This window comes from Falco punctatus (genome assembly GCF_963210335.1).
Source record: "Falco punctatus genome assembly, chromosome: 7".
Lineage (NCBI taxonomy): Eukaryota > Metazoa > Chordata > Aves > Falconiformes > Falconidae > Falco > Falco punctatus.
In genome coordinates, this window is record NC_137587.1 from 18,622,800 (window position 1) to 18,647,738 (window position 24,939).

The 24,939-nt window shown below is 36.6% G+C and overlaps 1 protein-coding gene across 1 annotated transcript in view; it reads right to left on the minus strand.

The window, feature by feature from the left end:
- Window positions 1-24,939, minus strand: part of AVEN (apoptosis and caspase activation inhibitor) — a 94,291-nt gene that overhangs the window by 52,741 nt on the left and 16,611 nt on the right. The window contains exon 2 of the mRNA XM_080395896.1: window positions 19,028-19,208. Within this exon, the coding sequence (XP_080252022.1) occupies window positions 19,028-19,208 (181 nt within the window). The remainder of the gene's footprint in view (window positions 1-19,027; window positions 19,209-24,939) is intronic.

A 24,939-nucleotide genomic window follows, 5' to 3' on the forward strand; every position in this document is an offset into this window, starting at 1 on the left:
ATATTAATATACAAATAGCTCATTTATGTAGTTTTGAAGGCGGGAGGGGGAGGGAGTGGGTTTTATACATATATATGCATGTGTGCACTCACGCACATATATGTATTAAAAAAGACTCAATTATTTTGCACTTCAGGACTTCTTTTGGAGATAATCACAGAGTAGATACTCAAGTGCTCTGTTTTAGGATTTGCAAGGGGGAAGCAGACCGGGACTAGTGTTTGTTCTTTGTCTCCTGAAAGATTATCTGAGAATACGAACTGTAAAATGTTGTATTATTGTCACACACACGAAGATTGTGCCTTGTCAGATTACAGCTACTTGGAAGGGTTTCACGAGAATCAGCACCTTTGGAAATACCCTAATAAATTTAGGACCCTTCCAGTTCAGGTTAGGCTACAAACTCCAGATGTTCATTTTTGAAGACAGAAAGACAGAAATCATGAGACAGAAAGTGTTAATATTATTTCAGGAAGTATGCCTCATTCCAGTACTTTCAGCATGGACTTTACATCATGTACCCATTGTATCCTTGGCAACTCAACTCCTTATCTAAAGAGATAAGATTGACAGCTTACATTTAAAGTTACAGCCATTGTATGCTACTGGGCTTGGACCTTGCTACTACATCTGGAGCTAGATAGGATACAAGTTAGAGACCAAAGGTATTCCAAAAGTTACTTGATGTGATGTAAGGGCATAACTGTGCTCATCATTACTGACTGGATACACCAAAAAAGCTTTAACCAGATGCTCTCCATCAATTCATTGCAAGGAAGATGAAGATAATTTTGCTGTTTCAATGGAACAAGACTAGGGCAAATTATGAGAGGTTCTTCATACTCATAATCAACAAGTACAAACCCATAGAAGTAGTGCCTTCTCCCACCATCTTTTTGGTATGCTTCATGTTTCACCTTGATTATAAAGTAAATAGCCTATTTTCTTTCTCTTATTTTATCATTTTATCTCTTCTTCACCTTCAACGAACAGAAGGCAAAAAAAGAAACAAACTGATTGTAAACATTTTCTTGTCAAGAAACTAAAAAGAAAAGTTACAGTAAATAATGTTCCAAGGGGAGAAAAAAATGAAACCATATTCTAAGGAAAAATTCCAAATGTTGCATTATTTTCCCCACAATCAGCATACGTTGCCCCTAACAACATAAGTACAGTGAATGAAGATTTCACCAATTGTATTTTAGGACAGATTTATAAAGGGCTTATGCCACATTAAAGTGCATTTTCCAATATATATTATTTCCTACATATTAACCTCAAGAGAGTAGTTATTTAACATTAAATGAGAGAATTTAAATTCCTAAATTAATTAGAAATGGATTTGTGAGTCAGAAAGTCTTTGTTTAATACAAAGTGTGTAACAAGTTTGAACATCACCTTCGCAAATGAAAAACATTTTTTTAAAACCATTCAGGTTTCTTTTTGCAGTGGAAAAAAAGAAAGCAAACAAAAAAGAGAAGACAAAACCCTCATCAATGTGTAGACTTAATCTGCACATTAAGTTATAATGAAAAACCACAAGACTACAGCCAGGTTCCCCAATTGAAAGGCTACATGAAGCAGAACACAAACCACGATTTTTAAAGCAAATCTTTTAGAATATCTTTTTGATGAAAAGCTAGCTATGAATACACCTTAACCTGAATGGAGTTTTTAACCCTATGCATGACATCTACCATGTCAAAACAACTCTGGTTCATTTTACTTGATTATATTCCAAAATAGCAGTTTTTTCCTGGATGCATTTCTTGATGGCAAGCTGTTCAAACACAGAGCACCTATCAAACCTAATATTATCATCTGCTGCTTTTTTTCCTAGTAGACACTGCTGTCCATCAGAAGAAATAATTAATGGGTCTATTATGTATGAAAGCGTCATCCTGTCAGTTCAGTGACTGGATTGAATAGCTCATATCTGCTACTCATTGATGCCACGCGTGCTCACTGTCCTGAGAGATGACAAAACACTACCCCCTTTGGGATTTTTTTTCACCCTCTGTTCTAAAGCAGCATTTCACATCTGTGTCTGACAGAAGCATAAGGAGCTGAGAGGCGTAGACCATCATCCTTCACAGAATAATATCGCATGGGTTAAAAGTTAAGACCTGATGTCTGCTGATCCTGCCTATTTCCTGCAAAAATCTAAAACATGAATGCTACCAAAATGTGTAGGGAAATAACTTTTCAGTGTTGGAATAGCTGCAGAAAACAGATGGAAATTACTAGATACTAAATCTTTAAATGTTTTTTTAAATGGGTGAATATTTCAGTTAACTGGGGTCAGTGCATGTGCCTTTTTTGGGGGTGGGGGGGAAGATGCAAAGTTCACAGGTTCTTTTCCGTTACAAGATCAGGGCAGAATAAACAAAAATGCTGAATGTGGAAGAAATCTGATATTGGAGATACCTGGAGATAAACTGGAAACAACCAATACCACAAGACGAAGCAGCAATGAACAACAAGATGCTGTGGAAAAAGAAATCACAAGACGAGAGTGCACAATGCATTTCAAACAGAAAAAGCTTCCTATCTGCTGAGTGAGTCTCAGTATGTTCTGACAAGAGCACAGATAAAGCTTCAATCAAGTATCTCCTAGGTAAGTTTTTATTTTATATACTGCTTTAATGCTTTATCACATCAATATATACTTTAATGTATGGACAATAACTCAATGAATTTGAAATATTTTATACTGATACTTAAGTTCGAATTCTTCTATGACAAATAGCTGATGCTCTTAGATTTCCTATACTGGTCAAACATCAGCTGTCTTTTGATATTAAGGTTATTCAAAGGAAAACTATTAAATGCTTTCTCTCTTGACTTATACTAGACTGAAATATTTCCTAAGATTTAAATCCTGCAAAATATTTTAATACATATTTCCATGCATGGCTGTTTAAGAAAAAAAGAAATTAATAAAAAGCCATGCTTCTGTTAATATCACCAAAAAACATGTGCTGTACTTCATTATCTGTTTCATCTAGCAAAGCAAACATCTTGCACCACAGCAATAAATTTAAAAGGGTATCTTTTATTATAGGATTAATCTTTTTTTATATAAAAGGATATTAAAAGAAGCTAGAACTGTTGGTTAGTTATTTATGAAAGGTAAACTACAGCACAGTAAGGAAACAGCACTATGTTAATACACCCCAAGGTACTGTGTACAGAGTTTCAATAAGCAGATTGGAAATCAGTGCCCCCGTAAAACTATGAAAAAAGAAGATGCAGGTCACCAGTTATTTCACTTACTTGGAGCATCCACTACATAAGCCACAGACATGAATTCCACATGGAAATAATATGCAAAACATTTTAGAAAGAGATTCTAACATCTAATAGGTCTTGAAAAATTAACACAGCATCTGTTAGTCAAAAAACTACACTTACAAGTCATGGACAAAGGTAAAACTGCTCATACACAAAAAAAAACCCACACCCCTTGAAAGCGAAAAAGCATAGTCACATACCATTTAACACTCCATTTTATAGTATCACATTTGTCAATTTTGTACATAATACTAGCTTTGAGATCCTGTATCTTTGTTCCTAGTGTCTTTTACTGGTTTCACACCATTCTTTCTATTTACTAAAGATGTAATATTTCTTTTTCCAGCATTGTTTAAAATATCTTTCCTTTGCTTCTCTCTGTATCACTTCCCTCATTTCTTTTTAACACGTCTTTCTTATTTAAACCTTAATTCTTAATCCATCAACTCTTTTCCTTTTTTTTTTTCATGTTTTTCTAACTTACTAAAACAATCTCTCTCTCGCCTGATGCTTGCTGAAGGCAGACTAATTTGCCATTCACAAACACCTCTTTGAATCCTTTGCTTATGCACAAAGGGTTTATGAATTCTACCAAGTGCTAGGAGACTAAACTTACTTGCCAAAGATAGAATATGAAATTAAAAACCTTAAGTTCATACTATGCTGAGCCTTGACTCATATCAAGAGTCAACAACATACTCCCAAAATAATGGAAATCCTACCAGGAGAGATATGTGAAACAACTTCTGCAGGAGAGGGGTCATCATCTCATGTTTATTACTGTAGACTATTTGAAATTCCTCCTATAAGATCCCACCCTTGATTGTCGGGGCGGGGGGGGGGGGGGGGGGGGCGGGGGGAGAACATTTCCTATTCTCTAAGTCTTCTGCTTAATATAGGCAAAAAAGTTTCCATTATTCTAACCCTCTTCCACTTTCCGACTTGCTGTATTTGACGAGAACTTGACGGGAATTTTTGCACCTATTATTCAGCCATTTTGTTGCCAACAGGTTCCAGCTTCTCTACAACATCCCCAATTTCTCTCCTTTTGTAAGCCTTTTGTAAATAGCTCCAACTGCTCTCTTCACAACTGCTCCATCAAACATAGCTCAATCTTTTTTTCCTATGCCTCACTTCACATATTACATCAATTCAGTAAGAATTCTTCCTGCCTCATCACTGCTCCTATACAACACGCACTGATACTTTTGTCTCTAATATACCAGGAAAAAAAATCATCAGCTAAGCAGTAGGTTCTGTACAATACAAACCAAAACAATATAGCTATAAGTTCCAATGGCACCAGTTCAAGATTTCCATAACTTGAACCATCAAAGCCTACTACAATTCAGTAACACTTGCAACCAGCAGCTGATGTAATAAAGCTTCTGTCAGCTGTTCTCAGAAGACAGCTATCTGTTGAATCTGGTTCAGAGTCAGAATTAAAAGAGAGAGAAAAATAAGAATTGTAATTCAAGTTTTGATTCTCCAGTTACCGCTCTCGCACTGGAAAAGTCTTCTTACCTTGGATGTTGTGTGTGAGTTTTTGCCTCTTTTTTAAAAGGAATTGTTTATCTCACCCAAAACTCCAAACATAACTGCTAGCCAGCATGCTTATTTAAGAAAAATCAGTTTATTTTTCAATGAAGCTCCCAGAAAGCTTATTCAAAACTTAGTGTTTCAGAAACTTCTAAACTTGGAGTTGCAGGTAAGACTTTTTAAGCTCTCTGTTGAAAATATAAGAAGGCTAAGAACAAGTAGAAAGCTTGCTTGTAGGAAGGAAAATTGTCAAAACTAGTATTTTTTAAAAGACTGTATATAACTATGTAATTTTTTAAAAGAAAAGGTAGATCTTTATTTTTTCACATGTATTCATTAACTATTTTTAAGTCATCAAATGTTATTTTTAATTTTAAGTGCCTTATCCCTCACACTTATCTTCAAAGAATTCAGATGCATTAATATAAGTGAACAGTTAATCAAGTTCCATAACCTAAATCTCTATGCAACCAGAAATAAATACATCACAGAATGTTTTCCAAAATGTGTAATTATGTAAAATCACCTCACCTGAAAGCAGTGACTCGATATTTATCTTCCACCTTTATCATAATCAGTTGTTCAAGGATCACTAAGCATCTGACAAGGGTATCTTTTTCATTTCCTCTCTGCATTAAGTTGCTTGTCTACATGAAATGAGTAAACCACATCACAAAATAACTACAGTCAATTGCCTAAAGAGAGTACATCTGCTCAGCAAAACAGCACGCATCATACATACAAATGGGACCCCCTTCCCAACTGATTTAGCAGATAACAAACATTGAAGTGGCCTAGCATGGTTTAAGGAGCCTTTTAGAAATTATGTGAATGAGACACAGACCTAAGGTCTAAACTGCCCCTTCTGGGTAGTTATCAGCTAAAAGAAATCAACAAACAGCAGTAGACTTGTAGGTATATGCATTCCTAAACTGTTGGCATATCTTCTCCATTCACTTCCATATCTACTCAAGACTATTATGTCACAGGTAAAACATGAGATACTTTTACACGTCCATATTTTTGTCAAGAGATATAACTTATATAACCTAATAGAAAGCAAGGACTGAAATACAAAACTTCTGCTCCTATAGTTAAGTCCGTGGTTAAATATAGCCATTTCACCTTGAATTATGAATCAACAAAAAAATTCACCATGCCCATCTGCACCTCTCTTAAGTCCCTTCATTAAATAAGCTCTCATCTCCAACAGTTACTGCAATGAGAAAAAAGGCACTACAACATTTTAGGACCATTTACACTGTAAATACATGCAGGTAGTATCATGCAGTATTTCCAACCACATGTAAAGAGACATCTTCCAGAACGCCAAATTGATCAGTATTAGTTAAATTCATACCGTTTTGTCATGGAACAAATGGGCAGAACTGGGTCAGGTAAAAACAGTTTACAACTACAAGAGAGAACGCACAGTGACAGAAGTTTAGCCCTCTATCAATACGAACTCTGACTTAAAGCGAGAGCACCAGGGCTTATATGTATTTATGGCAGATAGGAACTGCTTTGTCAAGGGGCCTGACATGGCAAAGCAGCATCTGCATCGGGAAGCTTTGTTACAGCAGGTACAACTGTGTGCTCCTAGTACACAAAACCTGCAGCCCTACAGCCTTGACTTACACCTGTTGAGCTCATCCCCCTCTTGCTTGTGATGTTGCTGGTCCTTGACCAGCTTTTAGGTCCAGCAAGGCCTACCTCCACACTTTGAATCTTAATTAACCAGCTTTTCCATTCTTTTTTTCCAGGACTGATGTCAAGCATGCGGGCCCACACATACCTAACTCATTCCATTTGATAACATTTTTTCAGTACTCAAGACAGACATTCTTTGGTCTTCTTCAATATTGCTGCAATTATGAGATATTTAAATACCCACGTGTATAGTCTGCCCCATTAAGTGGTATTGATGCTTTATCAGGAATTCAACTTGTTACCTCCCTATCAAACAGTGGTGAAGTCAGCAAACTCACTGAAAATATTAAAATTAGAGAAAAATTAATCCTTTACAGGACCTCAGTACCTTCCAACAGTCTCTAACTGACACCACCTCAAACTTCAATTATTAATTTATTGATTCTGCACATTAAGAACAGGGAAGAAAGAGAAAGGTCACACCAGATTGAATCAAGAGGCTCCATATAGCCCCAAATCCTGCACAGCAGTGCCCAACAGCCTAAGTCTACGGAAACCTGAGAACTGAGCACACACACAGGGACACTTCCTCAGAAATATTCTGCCAGCCTCTAGCTATTTGTAGTTCAGGGATTTCTTCAGCCAGAGATGATGTCTTATTTATAAGATAACCTTCGAAGTTACTTTTCCTGTAGTTTTTTAAAGCTGCACAAAATCTAAGCTTCCACAAGATCCTGTGACAATCTTCCATATTTAATTATGAGTTAGATCAAAAAAATCCTTCTTTCTTTGTTCTGATTTTGCTGCCAGCCCGCTTCATTCAATATTCCCTACTTCTTGCACTAGAAGAGACAAGAATAATTTCTTATTCACAATATCCATCTTTCCATGATTTTACAGACAGCTACACCACACTGTTCTCAGTCATCTTTTTTTGAGGCTGAAGACCTCTGGTTCTACTCTACTGGTACCTTCCTCAGCCATGCCTCACGTGTAAATTCTTCCATAGTGTGAGTCATCCTGCAGCCCTTTGCTGTACCTTTTCAGCACTACTGTTTCCTCGTGAAGCCTCTGGGACCTGAATCTGAAGGAGTTACACAATATACTTCTGTCAATGATTTATATAGTGACACCATCATGTGTTTTCTGATTTGTTCTCTGTTTGTTTTCTAATTTCTAGGGTTCATTTGCTTTCAACTATTGAGTTGTAACAATCACTTCAGATGTCTTTAAATGTGACGGAGGACTGTTTCCACACACACGCACACACCATATATGTCACAATCTTCATCTGCACTGAGTTTAATCTGTCATTTGTGTGTTTTTTTCTGCAACTCTCTGAAGTCCTCAGGCTATACAGAATTAGAGGGGAATTAAGATGCATACCTTTAACAGTGAAGGTAAAAGCACATCAGATCAATCCAAAAGCCCAGCGGGCACAACCTTCCAAGAGCTCTGGGGGATTCTGTCACTGAAATTGTTCAAGTCAAGACTGACAATAGTTTTTGACAGTTGCTATACTAAAAGACATGCCCTAATTCAACCAATAACTAGTTCATAACTTTCTCTGTTGTGACTGCTCATGTTACCCAGAGAAGTTCACCCAGTCATAAATGACTTCCTTGGCTTTGTAATCTGTGAATTTTACTGGCTATGTTGGAGTTAGACTTCCATGCACTTTCTAGAAAGAACCTGGTCCACCGCTCCTCAAGTCAGCAGGGGATTTGAGTTAGGGAAAGAAACAACAGTAAGTGTCACTTCCTCAAATTTGCCCCAAACCTTACTGAAACTGATTTTTTTAATTACGTTTGCTAATTCACATATTTTGCAAGTTAAAAAATGAAGGAACTGTAATTCAAAGATGTTTGTTGGTAGTGTTTTACCTCTAACATCTAGAAGCAAACGATGGCAAATATTGTGCCACCTAACTATATACATTTTAAAAAGTTGCAAGGAGAGGATGAAATAGCACCATTTCTAAGTTTAACAGTTCCAAGCTGTCAGAATTCAGACACAGAAAAACAGTCTAGAAAAAGTAATTTTCTTAAACACCTATACATACTTTCCTTAATAGGCTGTTCAAGAATTCTTTTACCCATTGTAATGTAAATTAGATAAATCATCCCTAATGCCATTATGTGGACGTCATCTCTTACTGACTGATATTGTAGGTGTATGTTATCACTGTCAACAAAATATACCTTGTCCATGTTACATACTCCCTGGATTAACCTACTGTGCTTTCCTTTCACGATTAAATGAATTCTAGTCACATGAAATTACACTGTCAGTGTAGCTGTTCATTACTTCAGTTTTCAAAAACGCATTACAGCAGCTTTTTACCATATAGCATAGCTTGCTCAGTGAGCTATTTTTGTAACAGAACAAACTTATTTCACTAGTCCTTTTTGAATGAAATAATTTCAATTTACAACCAGTCTGGGAGATTGACAGATTTCAGGAATGTAGCTCAATATATTTTATTCTGGAGACCTAGGAAAAAAACATTGTCTATAGCATCTGTCAACCATGAAGCATTTGCAACTGTGAGGTAAGAATTATTTTATCTCCCTGCAATTTTTTAGCACGAAATTTTTTAATGTAAAAATTTAGACCATACTCTTTTCCCTCCACCAAGTAAGTTTGCAAACACAGGTCTTTAATTCATACTCCAATTTTCCTTTCCAAAGGGGTTCCACTGTTCACTTCCTCAGTTTCCTATAATCAATGCAGCAGTAGAAAATGGTAGCATGTTAAAATACTTTAAAATAGAAAGGTTTGCAAAAGGAAAACTCCCAAGAACTATTATAGGACTCTACTATTAATAAATGAATAGCCAAAAGAAAATTGTTAGTGTTCAGACGAACAGACACAGATAAACTATTTTGAAGTACAAGCACTAAAATAATCACTAGGAGTTTTTTGTTGTTGGGGTTTTATTTTAACACAAAGATAACATGGCCAAATCAAACACTTTGGAGACTTTAAAATGCATTGTCTCTATTTGAGTATTACTTTACAGATGGATATTTATAAAGATCAATTTTCTTTGACAAGCTAAAATGTGCTTGTAAGTTACAGGTACAAGATCTGATGCATTCAGATTACATTTCTACAAGTTAATTTAGTCATCTCATACTTGTAGGCAATTTTCCTCTAAGTGACTAGATTGTTCTCAGAGATTTCTACTCCTTCTTTCTCTCCCTCCTCCTCTTTTTTCATATTCAAATACAATTCCGAGAAATAAAGGTGTCTGTGGGATAGAAAGAGGATGTATAAAAATAAGAGTAAGCGAACACTTAATAAGGCATTGTGAATTGAACAACAGAAAAAAGGTAAAAGAAGGGGCAGACAGAATCATGTGGAGTTACAGAATAGAAAATTTAAAGCAAGAAAGATTATAATCTCTTATATGCATGAAAAAATTTACTTGCTGTCAATATTCGTACTGAAAATGTATATCAAGATAAATCAGAAGTAGGCATCTGGATTTAAACCAATACATATGCACCCTACCACTGAAAAAGAAGCTCTTGCTTCTTCCCTACCAATACCAATTCTGGTATTTCCCCGATTCCCCAAGATCCTTCACTGCTCACCAGCTGTTGCATGACATGTTCCTGCCAACTCTTTTGCACCATCCAGGCAGTCAAATTGGGCAACTAGATCCATATCTGGTGATGGGCCAAATCCATAATATCACTGAAGTGATTTTAAAACTCATTTCTTCAGAACAGGGGAGGTGATTTTAATTTATTGTCAAGAGCAGAAGCAAAAGATAAAGCAACTTCAAATTCATTACATTTTTACTGATAAGAACTGCACAGCTGCAGAACAAACAAAACAACGAAACCAAGCACTCCTTAAAAGCAAGAGAAGAGGCATATGAGAAACAGAACACCGATATCCACTAGGTTCCTTCTGAGAATGTACAAAAGGAAGAAAAAATCCAAAATAAATTATAGCCACTTTCATTAGAATTCATGTTTTAGTAGTGACTGACATGATGACTAAAGCAATTAATAATTACATATACAAATACTTCAACACCAAAAAGTCATAAAATGAAGCCAATTCACAAATATAACTGGTAACAGCTACAGACTTTCTTCTCTGCTTTTAATGTGCAGGAGCAGGGGAAGCCCATAAGAGTCCACTCTTTCCAGATGGAATAAGCAGTGTTAGCCAGCCCATTTTTGGGCACATTAAAGTATTTTGTTACTTGGGGTAAAAGTCAGTTTCTCTACTTATACAGAAGTTATTTTTTGCACCAAGCCCCATCCGAAGTGACAGATAACACCTTAAGATGAAAAGGAACATGCACACACCTTACAGTCTCACTGTTGTGCCAGTGAAATCATGTCCCTTTCAAACACAGGTTAAACAAAACCACTGGTAAGTGCTGGATATAATGCCTTGTAAGCTTTTGTCCTAGGGGTAAAGTAGCCCTGAACAGGGCGCCTGAAAGGTATAGCAAATATATTGCTGTTTTTCTTAAAAGAAAAAGTTATTTCAAGATAAGAAAGTAAAAGGAAAGTGTGCAAAAATTAACCATGTCCTGAGGTGGGGCAGAGGTGAAGGGAAAGAGAGAGAGAGAATGAATGCTCCAGGCCTGAAGAAAGACTTCTAGAGTAAGTAACCAGCACCTACAACTTACTCCCTGCATACAAAATAAGGTGACAGAGAGCAGGGCTTGTTGGGTGGTGGGGTGGGGGGTGTTGGAGGGTCTTTATCGATTTTAAATACATAGTTTTCCAATAACTCCATTCTGCCAGCATTTTCCCGGCAGAAAGTTAACCAAGTCTCTCAAATAAAAATTTCTTTGCTATAAATATCTGCAATTACAGCCTCTAGCCTTTATGACACAAAAAATTTATGATACAAAAATCAGTGGAACGATATCATCCTATTAAAGCACTCCCATCTTGAATTAGTTCTTCCACATTGCCCCCTTACATTTTGTAGCTAACTGATACATACTTCTCAGTGACACATTTTCTGCATGTTGAAGCACACACACATACTCAAGAAAATACCACATTATCACTGGCCGGTTTCAATCAAGAGCTTAAAAAGAAATAGAGAGAGTATGATCAGTTTCACAATCCAAATTATCTGCAGCAGATTCAGAAATACCACGCTTTATAAACTGAGATGATGAGTGTGTACTGTCAAAGGAAGGTCATCTGATTCACATTCCAGTAAAGGTTGAAAATGAGTCAGAGTCAATGAAAACATAATTCCTCCCCACTCGCACCCTATTCTGTCCCTGAAATGTGCTTTTCATTAAAAGAGTTTCTAGTTCACAATTTTACACACGCAGAGGGTTTACTTTGCATGAAAGGACAACAAGAGTTCCCTCGAGGGTGGAACAGACAGTTAACAGAACTCTGGTTTTGAAACAAAGACTCTGACAAGGCTCAATAAACCTTTGACATTCTTCCAAGAAAATTACCCCAATCTAGGCAAAAAATTTAGCCCTTTGGGTAAAAAACAACAAATCTTTTAAGTGCTCAGAAGAGCCATCTTCCTATACAACAGCTAGAAATGCCAAAGATGCCACTCCCAGGAGAGCCAGGAGTGAACAACAGGCAAGAGAACACAGAACAGATGAGAAGCCAACGTCTGATTTGGACAGGTATGAAAACATGGAACAGGGGAAGGATCAAGAGAAAGTGCAAACTAGAAGTTGGATGTAGGAACTGGGAACTCCTGAGCAACAGGATGAGATCAGGGAAAGAACAATGGCAAAATAAATAGGTATGACTCTGAAAGTATTAAAAGGGGAAGAGAAGGACTAGGAGAGCCCATGCGATCAGCAGCAGACATGAGGAGGAATTTCAGGACCAAAATGGGGTAAGAAGAAAAGAGGAGCCACAACTGAGCTTAAGGAAGACATAGGCACTCTGTGTCTTTTAGAGCACTGCCTGCTCCGCAGACCTTCTTTCACTCCAAAACCAAAGTTTATCAACAGCAGTACTCCCTGCAAACAAGTTTCTGAGAATCCTGCTAGAAGTATAGTTCTGTCAGTCTCTTCTGATGGTGGTTCACATGTAGTCTGATCACAACACTGCTTTGGAGCATCCGTCAATGAACAAGGAAACATTCCTATCACAGTTATCTTGTTTGTAAACTGATATTAGGAATCAATCTATCCTTATGAGAAACAGAACAGTAAATGAAATCTGGCTTCTGCAATTAAACCGATCTGATACTCTTATCATCCTTACCATAAACAAAAAATTCTGGGTTTATAGAATTCTATAAAATTTCTATTTCTATTTTTGATTTCTTTCTCTAATGTAGGCTGCTGAGAGATGGAACAAAATTATTACAATTAAAACAAACACAGCTCCTCCAAATCAATCAACATCATCTAATATTACCATAGAAGTAATATCTGCTAACATCATTATTGAAAAAGAACCAATACTTTACAGGCAAGCAAAGAAAGTCCCTGCTCTAAAAAGCTTACAGTCTAATTCAGGTGATTTAACAGTGGTTCAGAATCACAAGTGTAAAAAGGAATCCAAACAAAAAGGCTAAAATCAATCAAAAGTAATATATGGCAACAAGGAAAATCGCAGTTCATAGAGTAAAAGGAAAATGCAAAGGAAGGAGGAAAGGCAGAAAATAAGTAAAAAAGTAAAAATAGGAGAAAGAGAACAGGAGCATAGTAGCAATAAGATACCGAATTTTGAAAATGAAGACCGGAAGACTAAATTTATGTCTTGAGTGCAAGAGTCAAAGTAATTCATTTTTGTTTAGAGGATTTCACTGGCAGAAAAGTCCAAGACAATGATGTGGCAGAAACGATGATAACCAACAGGAGGCCTAGTCAGACAGAACTGGGTTTAGATCAGGGGTCCTCAAACTACGGCCCGTGGGCTGGATACGGCCCCCCAGGGTCCTCAATCCGGCCCCCGGTATTTACAGAACCCCCCCCGCCGGGGGTTGAGGGGGGGAAACCAAGCAGCCGCAGATGGCTGCCTGCCACTTCATTCGCGCACCGGACCCTGTTTAAAAAGTTTGAGGATCCCTGGTTTAGAGGTATTATTTAAAAAAAAAAAAAAAAAAAAGACATGACTAAACACAAGAAACAGTGAATCAGGTGAATAGATATTTTTAGCTAGCTCTCAAACCCACAAATTCAAGTAGTGGACATGAAAGAAGCAAGACAGGAATAAGGACAAATTGTTCCATATTTAAACTTACAGATTTGTGATTTCATAACCAAAACATACCTAAATATATGGTATAAATATACAGTAAAGATACCATCAATAATATACAGTAGCAGCAAAAGATTAAGGCCCAATATTAGAGAAGGATGTCGGTCAGAAAACTTTAGATTTAGAAATCTGGAACTTAACAAATAAATGCATGACAACAAGGCGTGAAAAATTAAAAGAATGGAACAAAGCTTACCACACTGATTCTAATGAGAACAAAATTTAACCTCTTTAGTATCAAGTCTTATTCTATCCGATTCTAAATCACAAAGCATACAAATCTCTCTGAAAAACTGAAACCTTTCAGATTTTTCTTTCATTACCATTAGTTTTGCAGTACTATCACTGACACATATTGTCACATGTGATATATGGTCACATAGTTTTAAGATATCAGAATGTTAAAATGAAAATAAGAAATGTTATCCTACATTTATATGCATTCAAGTCATTGAATCACATTATACTTCTATACTTCAATCACACAGTTTTGGTTACATTTTAGATAAAACTTGGGGGGGGGGAAGGGAACAGATATGAAAGCATATATAATGAGCACGAATTACCTATTACAAGAAAATTAATTTATTGAGAAAGTGTAATTAATATTTAAAATCTGGCACTTCCTATTTTTAGTTCACAAAAAAAAAAAAAAAGGGACAGCTCATTTGATTAGAACAAAAAAAGATGAATTTCTGTAACATTAGGAACAGTTCAGGAGGAAGCACAGAGCAGATGGAGAGCCAGCTTCCACCGATGCCAAGTCCTGTGATTTTACTGCAAATCTTTATTGTGGAAGGGTTTTTCTGTTTGTTTGAGAAAGTTACTTTGGCTAGGGAGGAAAGAGGGAGAGGCTGAACTTCCGTTGATTTCAGATATCAACAGGTATATAAAACAGCATCATCTCTCGTGGTCTGTCAACAAGTCCAAAGTTGCAGATTGCCCAGGGTGTAACTCACAACTAAAACCTTTGCATGTGGAAATGAAACCACTTGGTAAAGAGCCTCCACAGCTGTGAAATGTTATCTGCCACATCACCATCAAAAAAGAAAGGAAATTTCTGATGTGCTGGAATGAGGCTACAAGCAGAAGCAGGAGAATACAGCACATCAGGGAGGCTCAGAGAACATTCATGGAATCAGGTAGCAAGGAAAGAAGCAGGAGGAGCACATACCCTTACCTGTTTATTTCAGGAGCGCATATACTAGGAATATTGAGGTGTCCTATTACCAATCCTTAGTTGCAACATTGTAATATTCTTTCAAGACCGGTAACTTGGTACTAATATCTTAAAGCTGTTGGTGTGTAATAAGGAGTAACCAATACCTCTATGTTCTAACAGAGCTCACATCACCTCGTGAACAGCAAGGACATGAAGTTTTGCATCTGTTGAATAAGTTGTACTAGTTGAAAACATCTGTTCATCATGCAGTTATAAAGACACGCAAAGAAGAATTTAAAAATACTTTCCACTACTTTTTGCAGAGCTTTCAGAGCTGATAAAAACCAGTTCTTCACTAGGCTAGATCTCTCAATGGTATAAGAAACAGAGATGCAGAAACAAGAGTTCTGTGGAGACATATGGAGACAAATAATTTCACAGAACAAACATAAACCATAAGTAGTAGAAGTCGGCAATCAAATACCCCTGATGTATACAATAATCCAAGTAAAAATGATAGGCAATTCTGTAAAGAAACCTGATTTTCAGCTATTCTCTAGAATTTTAAAACTCAAAGTATTCTTTTTTAGCATCTGAACCATGCCCTGCCATTGCCATTCTTTTTCTTTGAGCAGAATTAGCATTGAAAAGAAGAAAACTCATTTATTCTTCACTCACTCTGCCTTTTTTTTTTTCTTCCCCAAATCTCTGTCAGTATATACTTAAGATAGAAAAGTTGAAGGAAAACCTATCTTTAACATAAGCCTTGCTCCACAAGTTTATCTATTCAGTATTTTGAAGACAGCCAATAGTTTCCCTGTGTTGCTAATTCTCATGTATGTACTGGCCACAAAAATGCAGCAATATATTGCAATAGACACATCATAATTAAACAGAGAAGTCCAAAAGCAGGAGGTTATAAAACCCAAAACAACAGTTTATTAGGAAACAGAAAGTAACTGCTACCTCACAATTCCTGTACTTACTGTTCATTACTATTATGCTCCAGTGACTGTTCTTTTGACTTTTATTCCACATTTCCTATTGTATTTAAGTGTTAGATATCTACAGAATGCGTATGTATTCTTACAATATCAAAACCATTGAGACAGTTTTGTTTGAACTACACAGCATTACTCTCTTACCCTTTAAGGCCATCAGAATTATTCAGCCATTGCCAAAAAAACAAAAGAGGAAAAATTTATATCCATAAATATGTTTTTTAATCTTGATAATCATCACATCCTGCAACATGATAGCACAGTCATTTAGGTGTGCATGCTGGCAGCTTTTGGCTGCTGTACTGGTAACGCCTACCACATTTAAAGGAAATTGATCAGGTCCCTGGATACATTTTGATCAGCTCTGTAATGACATTTTAAAAGCATATTTTTAAACCTAAAGATCTATTCACAACAAAAAACCTAATATAGGACTTAAATCTATTTTGAAACAATTAACCTTCACCTGCCAAAAAATGAGGACAGTTCTTCAAACCTCACAAGATTCTTCTAGCAAAGTAAGGTTATCCTATCACTTCCACTTCTCTTGATCTTTACGCTTCAACAGCATTTTTACTAAATTGATTCAAGATGTATTCCCTGAAGGGTTTGCAATGGACTTGTAGTTTACATCAGCTAAACATCAAAAGCAATACAGAAAAGTTTGCTTTGCTATATTCAAGGTTAATTAAAAAAAAAAATAAAATCCTAAAAAAAAAAAAGGAAAGAAACAGACTTAAGAACTAAAGTTTTCACCCTGCTTTACACACAAATATAATAAGCCTTGACAAAGAAGCTCTGTCAGGCTAGTGACATCAGCTGTTATCAAAGCCACCTGGCAGTTCTTTCTTAAGACTATTTTCAGCTGCTTTTTTAACTATTCAGTCTGAAATTTTCCATGTCAATTGACTGCTTCAGGTAGTTTTTCCTCACCACCACCTTTTTTTAAAAGTCAGAGAATGGCTGGAACATTTTTCTACCATGAAAGGATCTAGGAAAAAAGCCCTTGTAAGCTCTTCCTTTGAAAAACTGTAAGTACTTCCTTGCCCTGAATCAGTAACTTGAAATCAGGCTGGACAATGTTGTTGTACGAGAGAAGTACATTCTGCTCATTTTGTGAAAAATCTGGCCTGATTTAGCCAAGCTCCAAGCTTCTAGAAATCAAAGTTTATACACATATTTTTTGCAAGACTTGCTGCCACTTAACAAACAATCACCAAACAGTCCATTCTCAGTGACCTTCCATATGTCACTTCAACATCCAAGGCAACTGACTTAAGTTTCCTCTAACCTCTGGTTATGAGTGAAGAGCCAGGTTATCACTGTAAGAGAACTCTGCATTTAACAGGCATTAGGTACAACACTTCATAAAAAGTGTCATCTTGCATATTTCCGCAACCTCACTATGCAATATCCCTGCCATAGCTGAAAACAGTAACCCGTCACTTCATGTTGTTGGGTAACTGAGTAGGATTTAGGGTATACTGACAAAAGCATGTAAAGGGAAGATTGAGAAAACTGTAGTGGAGCCTAGAACTGGAAGGTTAAAAGAAAAGAATAAACTGGGATTGACTAGTCAAGGAAAGAAACAAAGAGGAATGTAAAAAGATGTGGTAGTGGATGAGAGAAAAAGTAAGCCAAATGAGCAATCCCAGGCAGAACAACTCAGAACTGGAAACGACCAGGACTGGACAGAGTGAGGGACAGAATGTATATGACGGAGCTGGATTTTAGTGAATATATGCGGAAGGGAGCTGGCTTATAATAAACAACTGAGAAAAGACCCATCACCGGAAATCAGAAACCTAGACAAGAAGAAAAATTAACGGAAGCAAGGGACAGTGAGAAGAATTAGTAGGCAGGCAAAGGCTGACAGTAGAAAGACAAGATGCAGTCAGAGACAGGTTGGGACTAGTCAAGCCCAAATATTTGCTTGAAAAGACAAATCAGTGCTGAACTGGAGATTGGCTTGAGGCAGGGACAAGTTGGAAGTATAGGCAAAAAAGTTAAAAAAGTATGTATCTTCAGAAGCTATTTCAAAACATAAAATAAAAAAATCAGAAGTTTTAAATTGTGATATCTACTTTGCTCCTCAAGCTATGTTGCCTATCCAGCTCTGAGGTACATACCAGGCATCTTGACCCCAACACTGTCTACCATGCAACACACCATTCAGAGAAGTCATCACACATCTCATGATCCTATGATTAAAACTGGCAATTTAAGCCCAATTCTGCAATGGTCATGCAAAACAGCTTCAGAAATTCATTCTGGCACAGAGAAAGCAAGCTCTGGTTCTTTTTTCTTTATCACAGATAATGGCTAACTTACCCCTCCAAGCTGTGGCTGAAAAATCCAATTATTTAGATTCAAGAGATTTCAGAACTTCCAGGTTGCTCAAAAAAGCCCCATAATACATAGTTTGCAACTTTTTACTGAAACATGCCAACACAATAGCATCAAGAGTTTCTAAAACAATTTTGGGCAACTGTTTTTTGTGCAACTGCCCATAATATAGGTTAAAAAAAAAAAAAAAAAAACAGGATCTAGTACAGCCTGTCTCTCCACCTCCTCATTCTATTATCTCCTTTGAAGACTGGAAAACCACTGATCTTTATTCTCAAGGAGAGTAATGCTATTCATGCACACATCCCTACAGTGCTGATTACAAATCTGTCAAAACAAACAACAGCAAGCAGCTGCTTAACTGCTTTGCTGTTTAGTCACACTAGCAACTTTGTTTCTTTTCTGGAAAGCAACTCAATGACCAAGATTGGTAAGAAATTGACAGCAAGAATAGGCTCAAAGTAACTGCACACACTCAGACCCATGGAGTTTCACAAGAAGGCTGTAAATGCAGCAGCCCTCTTTTACTCCCCAGCCACCCTGGCTCAGTGCAGCTTGTATGCTGATAAGACTGCTCCCATGGAGACTTCGAACACTCCCAAATACATCAATGGCAGACTTACTGAGGCAGATAGGAATGATATTCTAGTGTCCTGTTTCACCATCAAGGACAACAGTCAGAAAAGTAGCAACATTTAAAAATGCAAAACTAAAAATAAATAAACCCCCCCACAACGAAACAAAACAAAGAACACACACACACACACACACAAAACCCCTATCTGTAAAGTAGAAATGCTTACCTGCTGAGCTAAGCAATACATGGAAGTCTGTTCCTCTCTGTGACTCTCCATGTTCACTCTGTCCCTCTTTTTCTGTATCCTCATAGCGGCTCCAGTTGGAAAAAATCTTTCTTCTTGAATAGCCTTTCAGTTTTTCCTTCTCTTCTTCCTCTTGTGATTCAGTATCATCATCATCCTCTACCTGTGATATTTAAATAGACAGTTAAGCCATTGCAATTCAACAGTATTTTGTTCTGTATTTAGACAGTCATTCATACAACTCCTCCAACCATGGAATCAAAACCCAGAATGATAAATCAGCCTGGATCCCCCATCAATTTTAGGTGCTACCATCTTCCTGAACTGTATGTAACTCATCAATTGTCTAATTAAAAGCACCTAGTGAAGCCTCAGTTCTTACAGGGGTCACGCGGTGACACTGACGCAAGTTCCACGGGTTTCCCTTCTGTTCTGAAAGCCCATAATGAACAGCTCCCTTCCTGAAACTAAGCACAACATGCAGGGAGCAGAACTAAGAATTTAATCACAGTACCTCTGTCCAAATGTTGCAGTGATACTGCAGAAAGAACTGATGTTTGTAGAGCACAAGAGGAAAATGACAACATAAAGAATACTGGAGAAAAACATATGGAAAGGGTGATCTATGTAAGAATTTCCATTATAACCAGCTACAGGGTGTTGACTCAAGTAACATGGAATAATTAACCAAATTAATTTCCTTCATTAAAGCCATTTGACAGAAATGTTACTGTGTTTCTGAAACTACATTAAGGTTTCTTTAAGCACATACATGTACGTGCTGGTACAACGTTGGACAACCTGGTAAAGAACAACTGCGCAAGGCAACTATCAGGCACAAACCACCACCACTTCATTAACCTGTTTTATAATTGATGAGTTACTTTCATAGATCAAGAAAGGACATAGAGCAATGCAGCACATGTTCCAGATTGATTTCTATTATGAAGCAGGCTTAACTACCCTGTAGAAAATTTTGTAGTTACATTTTGGCTCAGCTAGACAAGTATGAACTGTTTGAGATTTTCACGTTCCTTTAGTGTCCAGTTATGCAATAGAAAAACCTCTATCAATGCCAAATAAGTCCCTGTTGCACACCAAATACCATATTTATATACAAGTACATCATCATAAAAAGAAGACTGACACAAACGAAAAAATAGGAAGCAGTAGTTTGTGGACAGTGGAGTATTACTACTCCTTAGTTCTGAAAATATAATAAAGATGACCAAAAGTAGCAGTGAAGCCTGTTACATGGCTTTTACACAGATGTCCACTGAAAGCATCCTCAAACACAACTGTGAAAGTTTAGATTCTCCCATGTTTGATGTCTTAAAAATGACTGCCCAGCATATCATACAAGTAGCAAAACAGAACTAGAATAATGACCTCCCAAGAAAAATTCATAAACAAGCTTCTTTCAGCATTGTCCGAGAGATCTGGCTAGGAACAGCATGAAGGAACGGTAAATTCATCAGAGCATAAAAACAGATTCAAACCTGTAAAAATTATACAAATACACTCCCAGCTGGCAAACAGCTGACAAAAAGGAAAATATTCTGTGCATTCTTACTGGTTCTGTGCAATTTTTAGTTAAATTCGTTTGTCTTTCTATTAATCAGATAAATACAGTAAAATGGTTGTTGTGGACAAACAATTATTTGCATGAGCAAGGGGATGAAGTCACAACACTCTATTACCAGGGCCTGATCTAGAGCTATAGTTTCAACAGAACAAAAGGCCAAAAGGCAAAATAAGTTGGAGTTCATACAATTCATAAGTCAAAGCAAGTATAGTGCTACAAAGAGATAGATCTGTGTTGTACTTTGTTTTTGTTTTTAAGAAAACATCAGAATCACCTTAGGCAACTATGACATTATAAATAAGTAAAACAGGAGTATCACCTTCTTATTTTAACAAGCTTCCAATAAACTAATACAGATTTAAATATTTTCTCTTAAACTGACCTAAATTATTTTTCACATTCTGTTATTAGCTATGTTATACAGCACACCTCAAGGAAATTTAATGTCTTAGAAGTAAAATTGTTAACTTGAACTTTAATAAACAAACCACAAATCCTCCAGTGTTAATAGGAGTTGTGCAGTCTGGTTCCCCAAGTACTGTCCTGAGGTTTACTTTTGCAATAAGTAAACTTCAAATACAAACCTGCTTACATTTCCAATAAATATTTAATAGAAAATTTTGCATGATGCACTGCTATGCTACAAGATAAAACTATGAATGCCCACATTTGAATAGTCAACATTCAAACAACTTAAAGATGCATCTTCACCACTAAAATCATCACATACATTTAAAAAAAATTGATCAGAGAAGCTTCAGAAAATAGTTTGCTTCTATCATCTCACGAGACAGCTACCACCTAAAGTAACAACAGAAATACATAAGCATAAATTTTCATTACTTTCCTCTTAGCTAACTATTCAGCTAGACTATATACTGCTACCAGTGCCATCATAACTTACTGAAAACAAATCTCAATGAGTACAGAACAAACATCACTCCCATGTGTAGTGCAATAAAATAACTTCCCCCCTGCCCCATCCTCAAATAACAAATGATACAAGCTGAAACAAATTCTAGAAGCCAACTCAAATATAACCTTTAAAACAGTATTACTTAGGTAAGGAGAAAAACTTAAGCTTTTAAACAGTACTGAACTACATCTACACATTCTCACTCAGTGCTATAATGCACCACGATACCACAGGAGGTATAATCTTTATCTGCTGTGCCTCTGTTTCAGATAGTATTACATCCATTACCATCTGCACATTTCATTGAAATTTTGGAAGTGGGGAAAGCATGCAAAAGCCCAACTGAATAAAACCAGGAAACCTTCAGACTGTTTTGCGTATCAGAAGAGCAAAAAAATTTACACAGTGTTCTGCCTAAACACTAAGTTCATCAAAGTCCAAACCACTGTGAAAGAGCCAAGCCCCTCTGCAGAGGAGCTTGCACAATTTGGGGTCTTCCACCAAGGAATGTATTTTCATCCTCTAGCAGAGCTGATGATTCCACTTTCCTTCTGAAGGAAAGCAAAATGCATAGCATATGTGACCCCAATCTACAGTCTCTACCACAGCAGAAGGATATTTTAGTACATCCTCCTTTATACAGTAATTTTGCATACAGGGTTGGGGATGGATGGTATTGAGAAAAAAATAGGAAAGCAGGCTTTCTGTTTGACTTTTACAGACAAGAACATGTTGATGCACACAGTACTGGAATGAAGGTGTCAAAATGACGTAAACATTGTTCTGAATAGGCCATTTCCCCTGGGGTCATCCTTCTGCACTTCCCTGGAACCCAGTGGTTTGGATCAAACCAAGGCTAAGTACACAATGGAGAAAATGCAGGTGACCTCTTACATCCTGCTTCAATTACTCAGCTGCTCTTCACTGTAAGTGCAGTCAGTCCTAGCATGTCAAGCACACGTGTGCAAACACTCAACAAGAACTGTTGAACTCACAGCCCTTAAAAAGAAAAAACCCCGAAAAGTGCATTAAACTCAGAGCTTCCATTAAGACTTTCTAAAACTGTATTTATTACCCTTAGGAAGCCACAGCAGTTAAAGCTTATAGCCCTCTTTCTGTCGAGTTCTATTAACTGTAAGAAAAGTCTAAAACATTTAATCTTGGTCAGCACTTAGAATATTCTACAGTTACTGGGAGGACTATAGAAACAACATAGGTTGTTTACCTTTCTTTGGGCTGCCTGCCCTTCCCCGTTATGCATTATTAGACTTCCATTCTTACTTATTTTGTAGTACTTCTCCCAATTCTCTTCCTGAGGATGTTACTTTACAGAATGTAGGAAAACATAGTTTGAGCTTCTTTGTTGATCTGTTAGAAAAAGCATAGCTATTTCTCTCCTTCGCCGTCTTCCCAAATTTATACAATAACCTTTTCATTTTATCTTCAAAAACTCTTCACAATTATATAGATCAAGCACTACTTTTGCCCTTTGTTATTGTAACTTCTGTATTACTGTTTTGAATGTCACACCTCTCAAAAATACACACATTTCCTTAATCTTCCCCATTCTTTATTAGGGACGTTTACCTACAATACCTCAGACATCTTAAATATCCACACAGGAGTCCACAATAAACAGCCACTGTCATGCACGGATACTTGCATGTTCACTGACAGTGATAATCACTGTCTGCTCCCTACATTTCCTGCTCTCCCAACAGCACATACTAATTCCTTGACTATTCCATCTCCCCTTCTTGGAAACTGCTGTAAGGCTGTGGCCAAGTGCAATGGCATTCAGGCTTATCTGTCTCAATCCCAATTTCTCTTCTCATCAGGGGAACAGGCTAGCAATGAAAATGAAAATATCCTGTGGGTTGAACCTGACCTTGACTATCAGCTGCATCATGAAAGGGCATATATCTTTTCCTCATTTGTGTTTAAGATAGTAAGGTGTCTACGCACAGACAACTTCTCCTCCCCTCTTCATGCCAATTTCAGGAGCATCTGTTGTTACAGTCAAATTCTCACAGGCGGAACTCTAAGTCATAGGGTCAAAAAAACATCTAATGAAGCAACAAAGCAGTTCACAACCTCTACACTTCAAATGTTTTGCAGAATAGAAGTCTGTACACAGGGGCTTGTATGAGTGACAAGAAGTAAGGTAGCTTGGCTGATATTAACTACTGAGTGGTTCCTCTAGGCAGATGTAAGTGGAAATGTGAAAGACTTACAGTTACACTTTAATGACTTAAATTACTCTTGGAAAGACATACCTGCTTTTAATTTCATGGTTCAAAATTATCACTGGTGTAGCCAAACAGGAGCAATGAGATTACACCAGGAATTATCTTAGCACAATATGAATACAACACAATCTCAAAAAGATTTCAGTTTTTTGTTGCAGTGCTCATTAAATGCACTTTTTTTCACCTTATATCCAGAAAGATACAGAAGAATCCCCTGACAGCTTAATTTTCTCTATCACAATGATTGATAGGCTTATACCTTATGATAGTTATATATAGTATAACAATCTTCAAAAAAGTTAAGTTGTTCTGATTTTTCCACATTTACCTAATTACAACCCCTAGATATATGTCCCTCTGTCTCGTAAGTAGACTTTTATTAACATTAAATCTGAAGTTGGCAAAGGAATACATTTTCTGATTTATTGTGGTGGAAGTGTAATGGGCTTTTTAAAATATGAACTGTAAAGTATATTAAGAAAATCAGAATATATATTCAGAATTATGGCAAACAAAAGCAGACCTACATATTTAAACACATTTCTTAGATTAATGTGATTTTTAACAAAAGACAAAGTACAACTGCAATTTTATTGATACTCATTCAAGTTTGTATGTGTTTAGAATCAAGATGTCCTTACCTACAACAAACAATACAGAACATTATCTTCGTGAACTTACTTAGACAGATGGCTGAAATTCAATGACAGAATTTGAAATGCAATTCACAATGATATAGACAAACAGGAATTGAGTTTTAAAAATAAAAACAAAATAAAAATACCAATAGTGAATTGACAAGGTAAACATGTCTGTCAGTATATTATATACATACTCCACTATCTAGGAAAATCCCATGAAGCATGCGAACACATTGTTCTACCTACCTAGGAATATTAATGATAAATCTCTGTACAGAGAAAAAAAAAGCAAGTTTGAACAATATAAAAAGGTCAGTATGAAGTAAGAGTGGAATACAATCCCCCAAACTATTCTTATTTAGCGCTCTTAATCCAAATTTTAGAAAAGTAAATGAAAGATAAGACTTGTGAATTTCCCTAATAAATAAGATTTTCTTAATGCAGTGATACAATAAGATACCATAGCCTCTTTCAGAGACAGAAAAGAATATTTGATGATAATA